The sequence below is a fragment of the Bos indicus genome, chromosome 22, assembly GCF_029378745.1.
Source record: "Bos indicus isolate NIAB-ARS_2022 breed Sahiwal x Tharparkar chromosome 22, NIAB-ARS_B.indTharparkar_mat_pri_1.0, whole genome shotgun sequence".
Lineage (NCBI taxonomy): Eukaryota > Metazoa > Chordata > Mammalia > Artiodactyla > Bovidae > Bos > Bos indicus.
In genome coordinates this window covers 28,681,715-28,704,729 of record NC_091781.1, presented here as the reverse complement: position 1 = coordinate 28,704,729, position 23,015 = coordinate 28,681,715, and the positions used below count along the sequence as shown (strand labels likewise).

Sequence of the window (23,015 nt, the reverse complement as noted above, 5' to 3'; positions counted from 1 at the left end):
TGAATTATCAGGAGAAAAACCATAGAGATATAGCGCCATTTCATCACATCATATCAAGTGTATATACTATCAACGTGAATGTCAGCCTTGGTCACCTGGCTGAGATAGTGTTTCTAGACTTACTCTTTCTCTGTCTCCATACCGTACTCTTTAGAAGGAAGACACTGTACACAGCTGCCACGTAAGGAGTGGGGAGTTATGTTCCCCCTCCTTGAGGATGGAGCGTGCTTAATCACTCAGCCATGTTCAAGTCTTAGTGACCCCATGGACTGTAGCCCAGCAGGCTCCTCTGTATGGGATTCCCCAGGCAAGAGTACTGGCGTGGATTGCCATTTCCTTCTCCAGGGAGTATGGAATATCTGTATATAATTTATTTGAAATTCTTTTGTGTGGGAGATATTGTGTTTCTTCTCCCCCATTTGTTAATTTATTCAGTCATAAATCAGTATAGAATCATAGATATTTTATACTTTGAGTTACAATGCAACATGACTATTTTGTTGTTGAAATTGTTTCAGTTCAAGTCATTAGTAGCTCTTACAGTTGGCTGCTATGCCCTTTAGACATACTCCCATCCCTGTGCTTTGGTTTTTTGTTTTCAGTCTTGTCTTTCTGGGCACTTTCTTACTCCCTGGCACTATAAGAGGCTGCAGGCTCACTTCCTGTGTTTCCTGCTTCAGTCATAAAATCAATCATTTCTTCCAGGAGACCTGATTTCGCTCATTGGAAAATGGTGTTAAAAGCCAAGATTTGGATACTCAATATGTTTGTTGCTATTGGGGTGTCATTTGGTTTAGCCCTCACAGCCCAGAGAGCAAAACACATGTGTGTACTAACCTATGTATGTACATGTACTTATAAATTTTTCCATGTATGACCATCTCTGTGTAAGTTAAACATGGATTTATACTTAATGTCTCCAACTGTAATCTGCTACCACATGGATCATTCTAACCTCTTTTCCTTGATTCTCTGGGAGAGGGAGTGTTTTTATTTCCTAGAAGCCCCAGCGAAAGTTTTCTCCCATCTATTGGCTTTGTTTGGTTTACATGCCTACAGTGTGGATGAGGAAATGGAAAGGAATAGAGGGGTGAGATGGGATCCGCTAATTGATGTAAACCAAGCGAGGTTCGCCACTTAAGTTAGGGATGAGGCCAAATATGCCTGAACCATGGGGTGGAGATAAAGTAATAGATGTTGTGGTTGGTTCCTGACCTCCATTTTCCCATCCCACCCCCAGTTTGGCAGTGAGGTGTACCTCCAGGCAATGGTCTAAACCTACCGTGAAATCCCCATCCATGCCATAGTGTAATCTTTGTATATCCAGGACCAAGGTATAATTTCATTTCTCTGGCAATAGTTACTGGTTTTACAGGTGTTACATGACCCATGCTGGCCTGATCAGCCAGAAGAGAAGAGCTTATTTTATGTTAGTGGACAAAAGACTTTATCGTCTGGACGCGAACAAGAAAATAAACAGTCCTAGCTGTCACTGCCATCCTCAGAAAACCAGCCTTGACTGAAGTCACCACTCTGGGCAGTAGAGAAAGATGGAGACTGTGGATCCTTCTGGACAGTGCTGAACCCTGAGAACCACAGCTTTGGAGGCCTGACCCATCTTGAACCCTCCTGTTCCATACTGCAGTTGAGATTTCCGTTATTTGCCACCAAAATCCTCTCCCGCCCTGCCATGATGTGCCATATGCGGTATCCTGCTTCCCTGACCAGGGATCAAACCTGCATACCCTGCACTGGAAGTGCAGAGTCTTAACCACTGGACTGCCAGGGAAGCCCCTAAACTCCTTTTAATGGAACTAGATGGTTCTTTTGGAGAAGGCAATGGCAACCCACTTCAGTACTCTTGCCTGGAAAATCCCAGGGATGGAGGAGCCTGGTAGGCTGCAGTCCATGGGGTCGCTAAGAGTTGGACAAGACTGAGCAACTTCACTTTCACTTTTCACTTTCATGCATTGGAGAAGGAAATGGCAACCCACTCCAGTGTTCTTGCCTGGAGAATCCCAGGGACGGGGGAGCCTAGTGGGCTGCCATTTCTGGGGTCGCACAAAGTCGGACACGACTGAAGGGACTTAGCAGCAGAAGCAGTAGCAGCAGCAGATGGTTCTTTACATCAAAACCTAAGTGCTATTGATGATGAAAAAAGGCAACAGCTATAGGGCCACCCAGGAAATGAAGGTCCGTTACACCCTGGAGCTGCCATCCTGTGTCCTTGACCTTGTCCCAGGCAGCAGGTGATTCTGGAATATGTTCCTAAGCCAAATTAAAGCCTTTGGGGGGTGGAGGATTTAAAAAATTGCAATCAGAGAGACAGGATAAGGGAAAAGTATTTCTAGTGGCTGGAACTGTATGATAGGAAACTCAGGGACTGGCAGGTTTGTCTCTGGCATGGAGAAAGCTGGGGAGTTCATGGACCCAGGATGACAAGGAGGGTTGAGAAGCAATGCCAAGCAACTGGGGTGGGGTTGGGTGGGTGCTGACATATTTCCCAAGGCCAGCTTCTGCCCTCTGCTGGCTGTTCTGGCCCATCATGTCTGACTCTTTGTGACCCCAGGGACTGTAGCCCGTGGGCTCCTCTGTCCATGGAATTCTCCAGGCAAGAATACTGGAGTGGGTTGCCATTTCCTATTCCAGGGGATCTTCCAAACCCAGGGATTGAGCTCGCATCTCTTTCATCTCCTGCATTGGCAGACAGATTCTTTGCCACCAGCACCACCTCTTATCACCATTTAAAATGCTTTTTCAAAAAAGAAAATAAGAGGCAGACTTGAAGATGGAATTCATGTTCCTCTCCAGAACTTGCCCAGCACTTGATATATTTTATATCATGAAATTTTGACAACTGCCCCAGAAAGAAGAGTTTCTTGATTTGATGCCTTTATTTGGATTCCATGCTATTTTGGTAGCCAAGAGCGGCTGTGGTGTGTTTGAGGGTGATCTTTAGATGCCCGCTTCCCCCCAACCTCTTTTAGCAACACAGAAGACTGTCATCTTCTGATAAATATTCAAAGCCGTACAATTTAGAGTCCAAGCTTTCCATAAGCAGGAGGCAATAGAGAACACGAAATTTAAAATGCAACTTCCTTTTATATGAGAGAAAACTGAGGTCCAAAAAGCTAAAATAATAGTAATGCACTAAAGCACCAAGCGCAGGCTAGCTCATGGTGATCCCTCAGTGTGTGACATGCTGTTCTGGGTACTATTCTCATCCTGGTTGCTTTATTATTTAGAAACTGAATCCTAACTAGATCCAGCTGACTGGCTGTGTGGCTTTGAATGAGTCAATGCTCCTCAGCAAATCTAGGCTTTCTCCTAAGTTCAAGGAGGAAATGAAACAATGTGAGTCAAATGCTGGCACGGAATGTGCAACCGGAGAGGCTCTCAGCAAATGTTAACCAGAGCTAAGATGTGGACTCAGGCAGGCTTTTCGCTGGGTTGTGTCTTGAGGAAATGCAGACAGCCTCTGTGTATAGCGAATGCTATCCTAACCCAGTGACCTGGTCCTTAGTAAAAGCTGGGGAAATACATGGGACAGGACCCTTTTCACTGTCTCTGGTAGAGTTGGGCGATTTTTCTGGAGAGTTTGAGAACCCCAAAGTCTGGCCATCTATAGCTTTGACTTCTGCTCAAGGACAGAAAAACTATTGTTTCTGATCCTAGAAAAGCTGAGGGTAAGTGAAGAGTTTGCAGGAATTAAGCAGTGTCTTTAGGAACCAAAATGCAGGATTTTGTCCACAGACACTGCCCTTCAGGAGCCTGTGTCTCTGCTTGGGCTTGAACCCTTGCTCTGCTTTCTTCTCCTTTCAATTTTGTGGGAATTACAAGGAGCCAATTGTTTGACCGCTGCTCCAAAGTAACAGGCCTTAGTGTTCAAGTATCAAGTATCATCCCTCAGGAGAAATGGGGTAATGAACTTTGCTGTTAAAGTCTGAGAAGTTTAAAAAGTGCAAACACTACAAACCTGATTTGCAATAATTGAGTATTGACACTTAAGTGTTTTGCTGTTCTGCCTTGCCCATTTTGGGCATGGGTATAAAGGATTTGGAGGAAAATGAAGGCTTCTGATGCATCTAAGTTAATATTTAATAATAATGATGATGATAACTAATATTTATTGATGACTTAAAACATTCCAGGTACTATAGAAAGCATTTTGCCACATTATTTCATATAATCTTAATAACAATCTAAGAGATGGGTACTGATATTGGATAGGCAATATTCTTTTTCGTTAGAAGTGATGGAATCTCAGCTCCTCAGCTTAATCATAATCATATCACTTAGTCATAAAAAGGGATTTACTAGCTCATAAAACTGTGAGGTCAGTTAAAACTCCAAAGGAGATCAAGCTTCAGTCACAAATGTATCCAGGATGTCTGTCTTGCCTTGCTTGTTTAGTCACTCAGTCGTGTCTGACTCTTGGTGGCCCTTTGGAGTATAGCCCAGGCTCCTCTGTCCATGGGATTTTTTCAGGCAAGAATATTGGAGTGGGTTGCCATTTCCTGCTCCAGGGGATCTTCCCAGCCCAGGGATGGAACCCATATTTCCTGTGTCTCCTGCGTGGCAGGCAGATTCTTTATCCACTGAGCCATCCGGGAAGTCCATGTGATCATCTTGCCTCTATTTTTTTAGCTCTGCTTCCTTCTGTGTGGGCCACACTTGTAGGTCAGTTTTTTTTCTGTGTGATAGTTCCAACAGATCTGGACTTGTGTCCTCCTCCTTTAGTAACCTTGAAGGAAAAGATTTCATCCAGCAAGAGTCCCAGGGCTGCCTCCACTGCTCTGGCTTGGATCCCATGCACACCCAATCCCTGATGGCCTCACCTGGTGGGGAGGATATTTCAGCCCATCCCAACTCGTGGACTGAGAACTGAGGTTCCCCCCAAAGAAAACTGAGGTGTCTTTAGCAGAAACACCTGGAAATGGATGCTAGTAAGAAACACCAAAACCAAAAGCAGAGAACCACTGGAATCAATAAGCCCATTTTACAGATGGAAAACCTGAGGGTTAGAGATGGTGAAAGTGTTGGCCCAAGAGATGGAACAGCCAAGTCACAGACCTAGAATTTGAAGCCAGGTCTATGTGAAACTAGATCTATATTGCTTAAAAAAAAAAAAAAAAAACTTTATCAAGGGAGGGTATTTATTGGTTCACATACCTTAAAAGTCCAGTGGATATACTAGCTTCAGACATGATTTGATCTTTACTTACAACCACACTGTATTTGAGAACACTTACAACCACACTGTATTTGAACTGTTTGCTTGCTTTCCAGAATCCCTTTGAAGAAGATACCTTTAATGAAATCTCTCTCTTTTTTTAACTTTGAAAATTGTTTATATTTATAAGGGAAAAAACAGATTATAAAAGTTATCTCATTTTTAATGCTTTCTATATATTTATGTATGTATAAACACATACCCACATATATTGGTTATATCTCTGGAAGGTGGTATCTGCCTGTGTGCTCAGTCATGTCCAACTCTTCACAACCCCATGGACTGTAGCCTGCCAGGCGCCTATGTCCATGGAATTTTCTAGGCAAGAATACTAGGGTGGGTCACCATTTCCTCTTCCAGGGGATCTTCCTGACCCAGGGATTGGACCCGTGTCTCTTGTGTGTCCTGCATTGGCAGGCGGATTCTTTATTACTGCACCACCCAGAAAGTGGTATACCAGAATGTTAACAGAGGTTATCAAATTGGGTACCCCTTTTTTTGCTTGTCTATATTTTGCATTTTTCTATGCTAAATATATGGATTACTTGCATATTGATAAAACAATTTAAAGTGTATTAGTTATCATAAAAATAAAAAATCCCTTATTGGCCTGAGGCATAAGAAGATGGAAATTAGTTGGGGAAACTACTTTTCCTCCCTTTAGGTTGGTAGGTCCTTCATGCTCTGTTTTGGGGAATGAAATAGAGGTGCCCATTCATGGAATATATAATCCACACTCTTCCCCCTCATATGTCACCAGACATTTATTTCAAACCAGCGCTCTGGTTCATATTTTAAAAATCTCAATAGCATCTTAATTTGAAAAGAAAAGGGAGATGGAGAAATAGAATTCCCTGTGTGTCAGGAACAATCATAAGGGGGAAAACTGAAGCGAGAATTAGTCCAGGCAGCGTCCTAAAATTTTGGAAGAAGAATTATGAACTCAATTGTGTACAGCCTCAGCTAAGGACGAGTGGCGAATGTAGACAGCATATTCAAAAGCAGAGACATTCCTTTGCCAACAAAGGTCTGTATGGTCAAAGTTATGGTTTTTCCAGTAGTCATGTATGGATGTGAGAGTTGGACCATAAAGAAGGCTGAGCACCAAAGGATTGATGCTTTTGAACTGTGATGTTGGAGAAGACTCTTGAAAATTCCTTGGACTGCAAGGAGATCCAACCAGTCAAACCTAAAGGATATCAGTCCTCAATATTCATTGGAAGGACTGATTCTGAATCTGAAGCTCCAATCCTTTGGCCACCTGATGTGAAGAGCTGACTCATTAGAATGGATCCTGATGTTGTGAAAGACTGAAGGTAGGAAGAAGAGGGGATGACAGAGGGCGATATGGTCAGATGGCATCACCGACTCAATGGACATGAGTTTGAGCAAGCTCTGGGAGATGGTGAAGGACAGGGAAGCCTGGGTGTGCTGCAGTCCTTGGGGTTGCAAAGAATTGGACGTGACTGAGCAACAACAAAGGGCGAGTGGATAGATTGCGGAGGAAGAGATGGTGCAGGTATGCTATGGGAGTCACACCTGGCGGGGCTCTAGTGGGCGCTGAAATCCAGTTCGCCTTCAGATCCCTGAATCAGGAGCTCAAAGTAAAGATAAAGGCTTTATGTGCCTAGAGGGGGCTTCTTTTCTGACTCACTTGTATGTGGTCCCATATTCAGTATCATAACGAAAAGCAAGGCTTCTTAAGTCTTGAGTTTGAATCCTGACTCTGCTTCCTAATCATAAGCCATGTATATGTGTACAATGATGGCTAAAACCAGACACACACACATACAAAACCACCAACTTTGGGGATTGACACCTATTGTTCTTTAGAGCTAGACTTTGTTTAGGAACACAGCCATGTTTCAAATGTTGTGATCCAAGCAAAATATGAATTATTAATCATTGGATTCACTTATCAAATGATTTTATTAAGTCTCCCCCTCATAGCAGATATTTTTGCATTGTTTCAACACTGCTCATGTAATCCAGGGACTTCAAGGCAAATGTCAGCTTTTCTGTCTGTCTTGGAAGATTAAAGACTGTTGATTTAACTCCAAACCATGGGTCATTAAAAGTGATTTAACTGTTAGCACAGTCCTGGGCGTCATGTCTGGGTTGCTAAGTAAAGACTCTGCTCACAGCTCCAGTGTGGAAATTTTTTGTCAGGGGTTTTATGTGTTCCCAGACCTGTAGTTTGCAAGGAACTTCATTATGTCTCTGGCTGCCAACACTTAACATGGATATAATCACCCATCACCAGACTCTTTTGCTAGGAGCTAAATCAAGGTATTTCCACTTTTTTCAACTGCCACTGTGACCTCATTTGCAAATCTCCATGTTCAAATAGCCATGGCTTCATCTTAAAAGAGATTCCACTGGGACAGGGGTCGGGGGGAAGAGCATTCTACAAGTCAGGTCTTCCCTAGGGTGAGCATATTCAACTCAAATCTTAAAATTTGTCTGTTTCCCTTCCTTCCCACCTCCCCCCTCAAATTTCTGGGTTTCCTTCCCTATTAAAACTAGACACCAACAGTACTGGTTCAGGCTGTGATTTTCTGTCCAGCTCACACTGCCAGCCCATATCATAGCATCAGGTTTACCTGAGTTAATTTAGCCTGTCAGTTAAGAAGCCCTGATAACAGGGGTAGCAGGAGACAGCAGAAAAGAGGGTCTGAGTAGAAGCAATTACTTGCGTTAATAATTCAGTGTGTTTTGCAGTAATAGGCTCCAAAGTAAATAGCACTACACATAAATGCTGTATTTCATTATTTATACACTCCAGAAATTGAAGTTTAATTAAGTCACACGCTTGAGACTTTTAAGCAATTAAGGAGATGCTCATCTCCAGCAGTGCAGAGGTGGTGGTTGAGCCTTCTCTGTTGTTCTGAGCATCATTTTTCATTGGATCACAGGGCAGGCATAAACCAGGACAATGAGGGTGGCGTTTTCCAAACCTCAGTCATTCCTACATCAGCATCATGATTTTTAAGACTATACTACTGTATGCTAACTTGAAAAGAAAAAAACTTAAATCTATCCTTGTTATAAATGTGTGCCTTTGTGTATTTATTTAATAGCAGCTTTATTGCAATATAATTCAAATACCCTTAAAAGGTGTACAATGTGGAGATTTTTAGTTTACTCACAGAGTTGTGCAACCATCCCTGCTATCCAGTTTCAGAACAGTTTCATCATTTGGAAAAGAAACCCTATACCCATGAAACAGTCACTCCCCCTTTGCCCCTTCTGTGAGTCCCTGGTAACCACTAACCTGCCTTACGTCTCTATGGATTTTCCTATCCTGGACTTTTTGTACATTTGGAATCATGCAACATGTAGTCTTTTGTATTTTCACAAACTATTTTAAAGGTTCTAATATGTTGACAGGTGCATCAGTGCTCCATTCCTTTTTAGTGCCACGTAATATTCCTTTATATGAGTATACCACATTTTGTTTATTCATTCATCAGTTGATGGACACTTGGGTTGGACTTTTTGGCTATTGTAAATAATGCTACTAGGAACATTTACAAATGTACCTGTTTTTGTGAGGACAGTTGTTTTCATTCCTCTTGGGTGGATACCTAGCAGTAGAATTACTGGGTCATATGGTAGTTCTATACTACCACCTGATATACCAAGACTTTGGCCACTTGATGCGAAGAACTGACTCGTTGGAAAAGACCCTGATGCTGGGAAAGATTGAAGGTGGGAGGAGAAGGGGATGACAGAGGATGAGATGGTTGGATGGCATCACTGACTCAATGGACATGAGTTTGAGCAAGCTCTAGGAGTTGGTGATGGACAGAGAAGCTTGGCATGCTGCAGTCCATGGGGTCGCAAAGAGTTGGACATGACTGAGTAACTGAACTGAACTGACTGATGGTAGTTCTATAGTTAAAATTTTGAGGAACTGTTTTCCAAAGCAGTTGCACTATTTTGCAGTCTCACCAGTCCTGCTTGAGGGTGCTGATTTCTCCACATTCTTAGTGTATTTGTTTGTAAAGAAAACTTTATAGCACTGACATAAATTGTTAGCAATAACATAAATAGAAGGGGATTGTCAAGTCAAACACTAAGAAAACAAGACAGCTTTTCATTTCTAACTTGGTGCTTGTGCCTGCTGAAGGCTCTCTAGCTGAGGCCTGCTGTCTTCTCAGTTGAAAAGGAGAATTAGGCAATGTTAGAAAGACGTATTAGCACTGTTGAAAAAGAACTGAAAATGGAATAACTTCTTACTGTGAGACTCAATGTTATTTGATGCAGTGTCTAAACGATAACTACAATCTATGCATCACCTCTTCAGAACACAAGGAATTTGGAGGCACTGATGTCATGGGCAAGCATGTTCCATCTTGTTTCAGCTGTCAGCTGCACGGTTACCTCATACAAGGAGCTCAGAGGTGGATGGTCTAATGTTTGTTATGTTTTTTGTTTTCCTTCTCATAGTCTGGATGTTTTCTAAGAACTCTTGGGTAAATTTGAGAAACTCAAAATTACTACATCCTTGATAGGATAATAGCTGTTAACCCAGTAAATCCCTTCCCGGGAATGTAGTGTAAGGAAATAATGCAAAAAAGGGGAAAAAAATCTATTGACCTATACATGTTTAGTGCAAGATTTTATATGTACATATATATATATATATGTATGTATATTTGAGAAAAATTGAGAACAACCACCATGAAAGAAATGGTAAGCCATGGTGTTTTAGTCAGATAACCAGTTAAAATGATGGTCATGAAGACTTAAAAAGTAACAGGAAAAATAAAAGAATCAGATGAAAAAAGTGGAATATAAAATTGTATGTACACCATTAGTATGTATTTTATTTGGTGGAGTAAAGACCAGACTGTAACATGCAAAAAAAATTTTATGGGGCAAGGATTTTTTTTCATGTACCAACTTTACTATTTCAACACATAATGTTTTATATTTTAAAAATTGAAACTATACATTGTGTGTTTTATTCCAACCTTTTTTCTAAGGATTTTTAAAATTTACATTGCCTTATGTTGACTGTAAATAATATTGTGTGCTTGCTGTAAATTACAATGAGAGAGTAAGTAGTCACCAAACAAGGTAGGTTTTTGGAATGAAATAAAGACCCCGATAGAAAAGAAAAGGGAAGGTGCTCCTTCAATGAGGTGGTCAGGAAAGCGTGATTCTGCTGTCAAAAGAGAAGGAGGTGGTTTTGCAAAGAGCTGTGCTGTGCTGTCGCCTCAGTCATGTCCGACTCTTTGCAACCCCATGGACTGTAGCCCGCCAGGCTCCTCTGTCCACGGGATTTCCCAGGCAAGAATACTGGAGTGGGTTGCTATTTCCTTCTCCAGGGGATCTTCCTGACCCAGGAACTGAACTCGAGTCTCTGCATTGGCAGGTAGATTCTTTACCACTGAGCCACCAGGGAAGCCCTAGGGAAGAACATTCCAGAAGCAACAGTGTATATGAAGGTCCAGGATGTAAGCACAGCACCAGGTGTCTCAGGACATGAGAAGGAAAAGGTGGAGGGTATTCAGCTCACAAAACTGAAGGATCAGGATGCAGAAACCATTTTTCAAAGAGCCATTGAAGTCTCTAAGAACCTATGGGGGTCAAAATGAGTAGGACACGACTTAGCAACTAGACAACAACAAGAATGTTGACAAGGACCGTGATGGGGATACGTACTGTGGGCAAGAAGCTCAACTGTTCAGGGAACGAAGAGGAGTGACCGGACAGCTGAGAGATGACACCAACAAGGAAGATGGAATAGTTGCATCCACAGACTTCACCGTGGAGACACAGTGTCTGGACGTGTTAGGGAGGAGCAGGGAGGAAACCTCTGAGGCTCCTGGGACAGGGCAGGAAGAAGAGCTGCGCTCGCGGGGTTGACTGGGGAGGTGGCATCCTCGCAAGGCGGCATGTTTTCATTAAGGCAAGAGGTGAAGAGACGGCCCAGAGAAAAGGCAGAGGAAAGAGCTTCATTCTTGAAGGTGAGGGGAAGAGTTAGGGAGAGAGAGGGGAGGTGAGAGGTCAACTCAGGTGATGAGTTCCTAGGTGGAGATGGACTCTGGATGCAAACTCTGGGGTCTCACCCCAGAACCACGGAATCAGAATCGCTCTGGGGTGGAAATTATAATATTAACAGACACCTCCTGTGATGATGATACTCAGTCAGGCTGGGAATCCCCTGCTCGAGATGGTATCTGGTATCTCTTCCACCTATGAAACTGGTAGAACAATGAAAATTTGGATGAAGGGCCTCAGTTCAGTCGCTCAGTCATATCCGACTCTTTGCAACCCTATGGACTGCAGCACGCCAGGCTTCCCTGTCCATCACCAACTCCTGGAGCCTGCTCAAACTAATGTCCATTGAGTTGATGTCATCCAACCAGTGAGCCTCAGAGAGGGGATGGATTCATAGAGCATTCAAAGGATGACTCAAGGTTGAGAAGAGAAGCAGAGTGAGTCTAAGGCAATCTGAAACCTATTTCTAAGACCTATATAGACTCTTTTGATTGCTAAGTTGTAAGTTCGTTTCAAACTGACTTAAAGGGAAGAAAATTTGTTGGCTTGATCAATGACCTTCCAGGGTTAAAGCCATACACCTGGATTCAGGTGCCCAAGTTATGCCATTTGACATCTGACCTGCCTCCTTTTGGCTCTGCTTTCCACCCTGTTGACTCCCATCCAGGCTCTACCAGTGCGGTAGCTGAGTTGATTGCCATCAGCTTCAGCCTCAGCAGCAGGCCTGTAAAACTCCTGGACAGCCAATGTCTACTCCAGTCTTCTTTTATAAAGTGTAAAGAAGGACATAGTTAACCATCAGTCAGAGCAGTTCAAGTACGATTCCCATCTCCCATTCCCCACCAACACCTGGCAACTCAGGAGGTTTAGAAGTCTGAGGTCCTAGCCTGGACATCCCTTGACCCTTGTAGGTCTTCAGGTGACATTTGAGAGGGGCTTGTGTCCCACTGGTAAGATTTGGTGGAAGGCACACCATTTCAGCACCCTTAAACTTGATTATTCCTTGTGGCCACAGAACACAAAAGCTTATTACCTGAAGCCTGCAATTTTTAACGTAACATGAGAGGTAACAGAGTAGGGGGCAGCAAAGGTCTCATTAAATCCCAGCCTCAGATACTTGAACTGCCACCAGGAGAAGCTTTATTTGTCTTTTTTAGTACCTGTCACCAGACACCAAAAAGGACTGCAGGCCCCAGCTCCTGCTCTGTGTACCATGCAGGCCCAAATCACTGAAGCCTGCAAAGAAAAGTGGCCTGCTGTGCTGCAGGGAAGTGCAAGCTTTTTTTAATCAAGAAGAAAATTAAGTATTTGTCACATAGTTTGGGCACATGAATAATACAGACAATTACATCATGCATTTCTGTGTACCCTGCTCTCATCTTAAGAAATAAAAACTTAAGTGCCCGGAAGTAACCACTGCCTTGTCTTTGATGTTTCTCATCCTCATAACATGATGACTTTTACTCCATACGTCTGTGAACAACACGCAATATTGTTTGCTGGTTTTTCAGCTTCATCCAAACTGTCTCATTCTACCGCTATCCTGCTACCTAATTGCTCTTTTTCCTCTTTGTCCTTATGTTTGTACATGACCTTCTGAGTGGTTTATTTTCACTGCTGTGCAGTATTCCACTTACACTTGTCAAATATATTCATGATTCTCCTGTGCATGGACAGGAAAGTTATTTCCAACTTTTCAGTATTATAAATAGGACTGCTGTGAGCATTCTTGCATGGGTCCTATGCAAATGTGCAAGAGTTTCTTCAGGTCTCATATGCAGGTGTGGAATCAGAAGAGTGAGGGTGTATATATATCTTCACTCCTGACAGATGTGACCAAAAGGCTTTCCAAGGTGTTTGCTGCTGCTGCTGCTGCTAAGTCGCTTCAGTCGTGTCCGACTCTGTGCGACCCCATAGACGGCAGCCCACCAGGCTCCCCCATCCCTGGGATTCTCCAGGCAAGAACACTGGAGTGGGTTGCCATTTCCTTCTCCAATGCATGAAAGTGAAAAGTGAAAGTGAAGTCGCTTAGTCATGTCCAACTCCTAGCAACCTCATGGACTACAGCCCACGAGGCTCCTCCATCCCTGGGATTTTCCAGGCAAGAGTACTGGAGTGGGTTGTCATTGCCTTCTCCTTCTAAGGTGTTTAGGTCAACCTAAATTGCCCCAGCAGCATCTGAGCTGTCCGCCACCTCCGTATCCACTCTGAAACATATATGGTTCAACTTTTATTTTTTAAGTTTCACCAGTCCAAAACAACATAGACTCTCCTTATTGTTTGAATTAGTATTTTCCTGATTACTGAGGTTAAGACATTTTATTCATGTAGAAGTCCAAAGTGTAAAGCTAAACTAGGTGGAGTTGTTCTCTTTGGAGGTGGGGTAATGGCTCATATTTAAGACAGCTAAGCTGTTGCATTTACTATTCTAGTACCTGTGGATACTTGTGTTTTTAAATATTGAGCATAATTTTAAGCAAATGAGTATGCATTAAATGTTTTTTGTAGCATATTTTGGCTGGTATTTTGACTTTTTCTTAATTGACTGTGATTTTGGCATTATCTGTGACATATCCTTCCCATCCCTTTACATAACTTAGTTGGGAGTTGACTTTAATAGCAGGTATGCATCCATGAAGCTGAGGGAGAGAAGACATCTGAGTCCTGAAGGCAAGGATTCTTGGTTCACCAGGCATGCTTCTGATTTAGTACCTTTGCTCTGACTGTCCCCTTTGCCTGGAATCCTCCTCACCCACAAAAGCATGTGACTCCTTCCCTCCCCACCATCAGATTGTCATCGGATCTTGCCTTTTCAGTGAGGACTTATTTCCCTGACTTTGCAATGTATAGTATGTTCCAAACCATCAGACACTCCTGTATCCCTCATGGTTCCACCGTGTATTTCCTGCTTGCTGGATAACTTTCTTTGTGAGTTACTTATTATTATTTGCTTTGACTGTTATTCTTTCTTTGTCTTTCGCCTACCACCTGTAGAATGTAACTTCAGCAAGGGCAGGTATTTGGTCTGTATTGTTCTGGTACCCAGAAAGGTGTCTGGCACATAGTAGGCACTTCATATAGATTTATGGAGTAATGGGATGGAGTAAGCAAAGAAAAGAGAGCAGAAAAGAGCATTTCTGAGAGACAGCACATGTGCTAGGATCTGAAGATGACTAGAAATGAGATGGAGAGCTGCAGCCTAAGTGTGACTGTGATTATGAATGGCTGCCCACCCAGGCTCCAGGTGCTGGAGGCAGATACAAGAGACCTAAGTAAAAGCCACAATCAGCAGTTTGAACTTGATCTTCAAGGCAGTAGGGAGCCTTTACGTGACTTTTATCAAGGGAGTAACACAATCCTATTTGCATTTTAGAAGAACGTGACTCTGACACCAACAAGGAGAAATCATAGATGGGGTTAAGGATCGGATTGGAGGCAGGTGGACCATCTAGGGGGAGTCACAGTGAACTTGGTGAGGGAAGATGATGCCGCATCAGGTAGCAGCAGGGAGCTGAAGAGACGTGAACAGTCTCAGAAGATACACCTCTACTGTCCTCTCCTCTGATCCCCAAAATCAGTGGAATATGAGTAAGTCTATGCATCTGGACCTCACTAAGCCAGGAGGCCAGGCTTCTACTCAGCATGCTCTTAAGTAATCAAACTGGAAAGTCTTCCAAAATGTTCCACCCACATCTTCAACTTTCCTCTTGGTGAAAGAAATCTGGAGCACGGCCGCCTTTATTTGAGCGAGCAGTGAATAATGGAGCAGCACGCTGATTGAACTCGAAGTTTTTGGAAGGAAGGTAGCATTCCACATCCAAGCTCCCCTGGTCTCCAGATCTTTTGTGCAAGTAAATTAGTTTCATTTGTCTCAGGGCACCTTTTTCCAGGCCAACTTCTTCCAGCTTGCCTGCAAATGTTTCTCAGTGGTGTGTTTGAGGCTTGGCTGTGTCTCCTTGTCTGGAACAAATCTTTTATTACGAGGAAATAGCTGGAAGATGATTCTGGACTCTTGGACTCTGTTCCCCTCTCAGCTGTTGACTGGGTATTTGATACCTTGGTAATTTTCAGCTTAACCTGTCCTCTCTCCTGCCTGCTTCTCATTACTAAGCATTTCACGCTGGAAGCTGAATTTCATACCTACCAGCTCAGCAGTCTTGAGCGAGACGATTAAGATTAACACCTGTTTCTGTAAGACTCTCCCAAGATGTCATGAGGCCCCATGCGTTGTTTTCTTTGCTTACCTCCTGGGTTTGCATGATTTTCCTTTGGTCCGGTGGTCATGCCTTCCACTTCAGCTAAAACCCTCCAGATGATAGGAGTATCATGTTGCTCGTTTCACATGGGAAAGCCACTGTCCACCCTCGTCTTGTTCAAGTTGCATTCAAATCTAATTTCCATGGCCCATGTGAGTGTGAGCACCACAGCCCTGTGTCAGCTGTCAGAGTTTAGCAATACCATTTCCAAACATGGGCCAGTAGGCAGCCAGCAGGCACTAGACAGCTGAATGCTGGCGGAAAAAAGCCTCAGACACCTATAGCAGTCCAAACAGTGACTCATCCTGCTATTGCCAGGATAAATATGGGAATAAAGGGTATTTTTCTCTAAGCAGGAAGAATTGTCAAAATGCTTATCACTTTATAAAGTATAACAGATTGTGCCTGTTCATGTTTTGAAATGTTCTAACCCTCCACTAGCTTTTATTTTTCTTTGATGAGTTTAATAATGGCTTTCACCTATTTTTCTTCTTTCTAGGAGGCCTGGAGAACTCAGGAGTTTCCAAGCTGTGTTGCCGCCTGAGCTCTGGATCCACTTGGCGGTGGTGGCCTGTGGCAATCGGCTGGAGGAGACGCTTGTCATGCTCAAATCTGCTGTGCTGTTTAGCCACAGGAAGATGCAATTTCACATCTTCACCGAGGAATCTCTGAAGCCTGAGTTTGATAAGCAGGTGATTGTGCAGAAATTGTGGCCCAGTATTTACTGAGTGTAGACAGAGTGCACTGTGGGACATGCATATCCTGTTTCCTAATGTATTTTACTGAATACTCAGCTGTGTGCACACGAACACTTGACTCTGAGCCTTAAAGTTGTCATCTATAATATAGGGATAATTACACCCCCTTAGAGAGAGATGGGGAGGATTAAATGAGGATCAAATGAGATGATGCACTTGAAGCACTTGACCCAGAGCTCCACCCCTCCTGGTGTCACTGACACTGTTCTCAGTGGGAGTCACGTAGCGTTATTTTTATCTGTGTGTATATATATTTATTGAATGACAAATATATGTGCTCGTCAAAATAAATTCAAACAGGGTGTTATAAATGTACAAGGTAGAAGTCCTTGCTACCCTTGTTCCCTACACAAGAAACTATCAGAGTCAACACTTTTGAGTAATTCTTCCGTATTTTTTTCACATCCAGGTGTGTGTATGTGTATTTATGTATCTGAGAGATTGAGTATGTATATGTGTATACATGTATATGTGCGTACTCTTCCTGTATTGAGGAACAAGCAACTGTTTCCTCCCAGTACAGGAGCGCTTTGGAAATACCTGTTTTCTCTGGGCTTGTTGCATGTGTGACTATAAACCAAGCTTTGTTTTCCTGGCGAGGCTTCTCTTGCAGTGAGTTCTTGAGTGCTGGCAGAGGGAACAGCTGTTTTGTTTTGTATCTACCAACTTGTGTCACCAGGGCTACATCCTGCCATCTGGGTAGCCACACTGATGAGAAAGGCCAAAGCAGAATGTTGAGTAACTAAAGACTAATAACTGAAAGCTAGAGAATGTATTATGATTTCTAAAGAAAAAAAAAAATCACTTTGACATCCTCTCCTAGAGAAGCCAGGGAAGAAACTGCCTTGGAACTTGAAACTGATTGGCAAATACCTTGAGAAAGATCTGCATCAGGGGAAGGGGCAAGCAAAAACATTGAAACACATGTAGGAAGCTTCTCTGAAGCTGTGGTATAACCGGAATTATAATTAATAATAATAATAGTAATCAGGATTTCAAAAATAGAATAGCCTTTATCAAGGGCTTATGATTTATGATTTACTATTATTTAATCCTCATAGCAATTCTTTGAAAAAGTTAATAACCATATCCGTAGTTTACTAATAAAATATCCGTATTTTACTAACTGAGATCATTGAGGCTTAGAGAGTCTCAGTGATTAACTCATCTGATGTCAGTTCAAGGTTTCTGACCCAAATATCCATAAACTTAACTCGACTAGTTCTCAAACTAGTAGACAGAAAACTCAGATTCAAAACTCAGCTCCACTATTCACCTGCTACCTGATCTTGGGCAAGTCTTGGGGGCTTTTTTTGGGCTTCACTAGTCCATTCTAAAGGAGATCAGCCCTGGGATTTCTTTGGAAGGAATGATGCTAAAGCTGAAACTCCAGTACTTTGGCCACCTCATGAGAAGAGTTGACTCATTAGAAAAGACTGATGCTGGGAGGGATTGGGGGCAGGAGGAGAAGGGGATGACAGAGGATGAGATGGCTGGATGGCATCACTGACTCGATGGACGTGAGTCTAAGTGAACTCCGGGAGTTGGTGATGGCAGGGAGGCCTGGCGTGCTGCAATTCACGGGGTCACAAAGAGTCAGACACGACTGAGCGACTGAACTGAACTTCCCCCTCTGCAACTTGGGACCAGTAGGAGTGATAAAAAGAGATGCTTATCTGTACCCAAGATAGGCTAGGTCAGGCTGCGCTAACAACTTCCGGAAAGCTCAGAGACTTTCCACATGCCTGCTACATGTCTCAGAGAGCCTCTCCACACAGCCCTCTCAGCCTGGGACCAGAGTTAACAGAGACCATTCTTGCATGTAGCTGGCACCTGTTGGAACATTTGGCCTCTGCAGTTCTTGAGATGCCACTAAAGGAAAGACAGGGACTATCAGATCCCCACGGTGCCTTTCACTCCCTCCGCTTGACACTGACATTTCTGTTCCATTTAACTGTCCAGCAGCAGCCGGTCACAAGACCCACCCAACTCCAAAGGGGATGAGAAGTATGCTCTGTGCAGGAATGGAGCAAAAGTGGCTATGGGCCAACACTAGTCGGGTCACGTACAGTATCCATTGAACAAGTGTTTATTGAGTACCTACTACATGCTAGAAGTTGGGGCATGAGAATGGAACAGAACAGAATGCAGACTTAAATTTTAAAAAGAGAAGGAAGATGTATATGTATAATTACAGATGTGTAACAGGTTGTGTTTTCTGAAGGGCCCCCCTGATCCTGCCTCCTACTGTTCACACCTGTATGTATTTTCCTCCTGTACTGTCCCAGGGCTGGCCTGCATGACCAGTAGCATAGGGAAGAAGTGACACTATGTCACTTCTGAGATTAGATCTAAAAAGGCAGTGCACCTTCCATCCTGGTTGTGCTCTTTCTCTCTTGGAGGCCAGCTTTTGTATCAGAGCAGCCCTTGCAGGAGACCATGCATTAAGGCATGAAGACTTCTTGCTGACATTCATGCACATGAACTTGGAGACAGGACTTCTAACCCCATCCAGCCTTCAGATGACTCACCCTCAGGAGGGCTCCTCATCCAGAGCAACCCAGCTCACAGATTCCTGACCTTAAGAAATAATATGAGATAATGAATGTTTGTGGTTTTAAGCTACTAAGTTTTAGGGTCATTTGTTATAAGGCAAGAGGTGATACAGATATATCTACATACATAATATGTGTGTGCATGGATGCTCGGTAGCCCACCAGGCTCCTCTGTCCATGGAATTTTCCAGGCAAGAAGACTGGAGTGGGTTGTCATTTCCTTTTCCAGGGCTCTTCCCAACCCAGGGATTGGACCCACGTCTCTTGCATCTCATGCACTGGCAGGCAGATGGTTTAGCACTGTGCTACCTGGGAAACGAAAGTCAGAGACGACTGAGCGACTGAGCACGAGCACATAATATGTACGTGTACATAACGTAGAGTATGCCAGATGTCCTGCTATGTGACATCTGAGGCTGGGTCAGAAAAAGGATACAGCTTCTGCCTGGCTATCTCTTGGGATGCCTGGCCCTGGAACCTCGCCACCATGCAGTGAGAAAGTCCAAATTCACCTATAGGAAGAAGCCCACACAGAGAGAAGTCAGGTCCCCAGCTGGTAACCAACCTCCACCACCAGACATGTGAGAACAAGCCGTTAGATGATTCCAGCCCCCAGCCTCAGTAGTAGTTGAGGCCCCAGACATTGTGAAGCAAAGTCAAGCCGTCCCGTCTGTGCCTTGTCTGATTTTTTTGATCCTTGGAATCTATGAACATAATAAATGGTTGTCTTGTACTACTAAGTTTTGGAGTAATTTGTTCTGAGTCATAGTACCTGCTGCTGCTGCTGCTAAGTCGCTTCAGTTGTGTCCGATTCTGTGCGACCCCAGAGATGGCAGCCCACAAGGCTCCCCCGTCCCTGGGATTCTCCAGGCAAGATCAGTGGAGTGGGTTGCCATTTCCTTTTCCAATGCATGAAAGTGAAGTCACTCAGATGTGTCCGACTCCTAGTGACCCCATGAACTGCAACCTACCATGCTCCTCTGTCTATGGGATTTTCCAGGCAAGAGTACTGGAGTGGGGTGCCATTGCCTTCTCCTGGGATGTTATAAATTAGGCACTATTGTATGGGAAAATTTTGTAGCTACTTGTGCAGTTGTGTTATGTTTTGCCTTGCTCAGATGACTTTATCCCTTTGATGGCTTATTTCCTCAGGTCTTTGTTACATCAGTGAAGCCCAGTTGCAAAGGAAATTATAATAGGGTGTTAAAAATCACAGCAGGACATATGGCCCCTTTTTTTTCCATGCTGAGATTATGGTGCCAGTTTAGATGTAAAACATTGGCTTTTTCATAAGTCACAGAATGTGTCTCAGCTTCAATTTCTTCATTTGTATCAAACAAAAATCTATCATAGATCCACAGAAGGGACAAATGATTCTTGCTTTGCTTGTTGTGGAGTATAAGTGTGAGGCCATATCAGATTCTACAGATTCCTTGAAATGTTTCTGTCTGGTGGGTACTGTATTAGCCCTAAAACTGTAGATCAGCAGCAGCTGGTTTCTGCCCAGCTATGTGAGATGCTGGTGTGGAGGGGCAGGTTATCGCATCCTTCTCAGGGTTGTCAGTTAGTTTCAACACTGAGGCATCGTGGGAATATCCAGAGTGTCTTGTGATAACTTTCTGGGAGGCTCAGGAACACATACCCCAGCGTCAAAACAAAACAAAATGCTCATTGCCATCATGATCCCTCTGGAAACTGCATTGTGGGCAAGTGCTGTTTTATTGAACTAGTTTTTTTGTTGTTTTTTTTTTAAGCTGTTTAAGAACTAGAGTTTTTTTAAGCTGTAGATATTGGTGTTTACCATCTACATTGTTGATATTTAATATTTGAAAGTTTCATTTATTTTTGTCACCTCATAATATAAAAGTTGAAAATGTCAGCTGGTTGGTTTCTTAACCTCTTCAGGCAGTTCACAATCAAATATGCAATTTACCTTTGCCCCAGACTCAGAACCAGAAAACAGAAGGACACGGAAGTGGGGACGCCCCCAGCCCATTCTGGTGGGGTGCATGAGACATTGCCATTCTGTAATGGTAGACATAGAGCATCATGCAGTTGTCAAAACCCATAAAATTGGGTGATACAAAGAATGAGTCCTCATGTAGACTATGGGCTTTACTTGATAATGTATTGATACTGGGATACTGGGTCATCACTTGTAACAAATGTGCCACATTTGTGCAAGATGTTAATGATGAGGAAACTGTGAGAGGGGGAAGGGAAGGAAAGAGGATATATAGGAACTCTGTGTACTTCCTGGTCATTTTTTCTGTAAACATAAAGCTGCTCTGAAAAATAAAGTCTATTGATTAAAACAATTTTATTATAAGATTAATATAAGCAGAAAAAGTAATATACACTCCCTATAAAAGTTTTAAAGAATACAGAAATATAAACATAGAAAATGACACCCCCACTTCCATAGGTACCCACTTTTAACAGTTCGGTGCATGTCTGTTCAGATTTTTCTCTACATGTAAAATACACACATGTATTTTCTCCTGTGTGATAGAACCATATTATAAATTTCTTTTTGAACTTTGCTTTTTCTAAAACCTAACTATATATTGTAACTATTTTTTCATAATGGCACATATGCCTGCGTGCTAAGTCATTTCAGTTGTGTCCAACTCTGCGACCCCATGGACTGTATCGAGTTCTTTACCACTGGTGCCACCTGTACTTACCCTTTACAATATCCACTGTGTAGTTCCATCATAATGCATTTTCCCAGTTCCTTATTATTGAGTATTTAATTTGTTCCCAAGGGGATTTTTTTGTTTTGTTTTTTTATTTTTTTCTAAAAACTATATTTTGGTGCAAGTCCTTGGACCTCTATCTTGGGGTTTGTTATTACCACTTTCTAAATTGCCCTCTTGGAAGTTTTTTCATAATTTACCCTTCCAGCGTTTAGGTGCGAGTTTCCCATCATTCTTGCCAACTCTGGATGCTGTTTTTTAAAATCTTGACAATGGTCTATTCGGTGAGCACGAGTTACGGTGATAAAGTTAAACTTTCTGTGCATGCTACCTGAATAATTTATACGTTGCTACTTAGAAGTTTTAGGTGTTTTTCATATTTCTGGGGTCTAATCACCCTCCCCTTACCTGCTGTCTTTTTCAGCTCCGACAGTGGCCTGATTCATATACAAAGAAGTTTGAGCACAGAATCTACCCCATCACATTTTCGGCTGGAAACCCTCAGGAATGGAAGAAATTATTCAAACCCTGTGCTGCCCAGAGACTCTTTCTTCCGGTAGGAACACCTGCTTTTAATAAGATGCTGCTTGGGAGAGAATTGCATTTGGAAACATCATGGAATTAACTAGCGTTTGTTTAGAAACATTTTAATTACAGTGGTTACAGCGGAAAATATGTTCCTCTTAGATTTTGTAGTTGATGCTCTTAATGATCAGGGTGTTCAGAGAAGGTCCCTGTGGTTGAGAAATTGTCTTTCTCAAAGATTGAGGGACTGAGAATATCCAGAGCATTCTTGAGTATGAGTCTTTGTGACTATGGATCCACATTTACTAGCTCTGTGGACCTCACTAAATCTCTAAACTTCTCTAAGCCTCACTTTGCTCCATAAGCTTGGCACATAGTTGCTGCTCAATAAATGTAATTTTAGATTTTCATTATTTCTCTTAGAATAAGAACTACTACCGGATGTCACTCTGTTGCTGTTGTTGCTTTGGTCACTAAGTCATGTCTGACTCTTGCGACCGCATGGACTGTAGCTGCCAGGCTCCTCTGTTCATGGGATTTTCCAGGCAAGAATACTGGAGTGGGTTGCCATTTCCTTCTCCAGAGTATCTTCCTGACTCGGGGGTTGAACCCACATCTCTGAGATTGGCAGGCAAATTCTTTACCACTGAGCCACCAGGGAAGCCCAGCTGAAACTTTGCTAGGGAGTAATTCAGAGAAGGTCCAGAGTTCCAGTTCACCTTTTCCATCTGGAGTGTTCAAGTTGAAAGTCTTTGTTTCCTTTAAAAAAAATCCTAAGTTGCGCGCGAGCGCAGCGGTGGGAGGCGGCGACGAGCCGGTGAGTGCGGGCAGCGGGTGACCTGGTGGCCTCGGGTGGCCGTCAGCCCAGCTTCGCCCTTGCCTCGGCTTCTCCGCGGTCTACTGTGAGACTCCGCTCGGCCCGGGCCCCGAGGGCTGCCCGCCCCGCACCCCTTCGGCCTGAAAAAAAAAAAAAGAAA

At 43.1% G+C, this 23,015-nt stretch overlaps 1 protein-coding gene across 1 annotated transcript in view; it reads left to right on the top strand.

Moving 5' to 3' along the window:
• Positions 1-23,015, top strand: part of GXYLT2 (glucoside xylosyltransferase 2) — an 82,131-nt gene that overhangs the window by 7,300 nt on the left and 51,816 nt on the right. The window contains exons 2-3 of the mRNA XM_070776323.1: positions 16,001-16,193; positions 21,938-22,069. Of these exons, the coding sequence (XP_070632424.1) occupies positions 16,001-16,193; positions 21,938-22,069 (325 nt within the window). The remainder of the gene's footprint in view (positions 1-16,000; positions 16,194-21,937; positions 22,070-23,015) is intronic.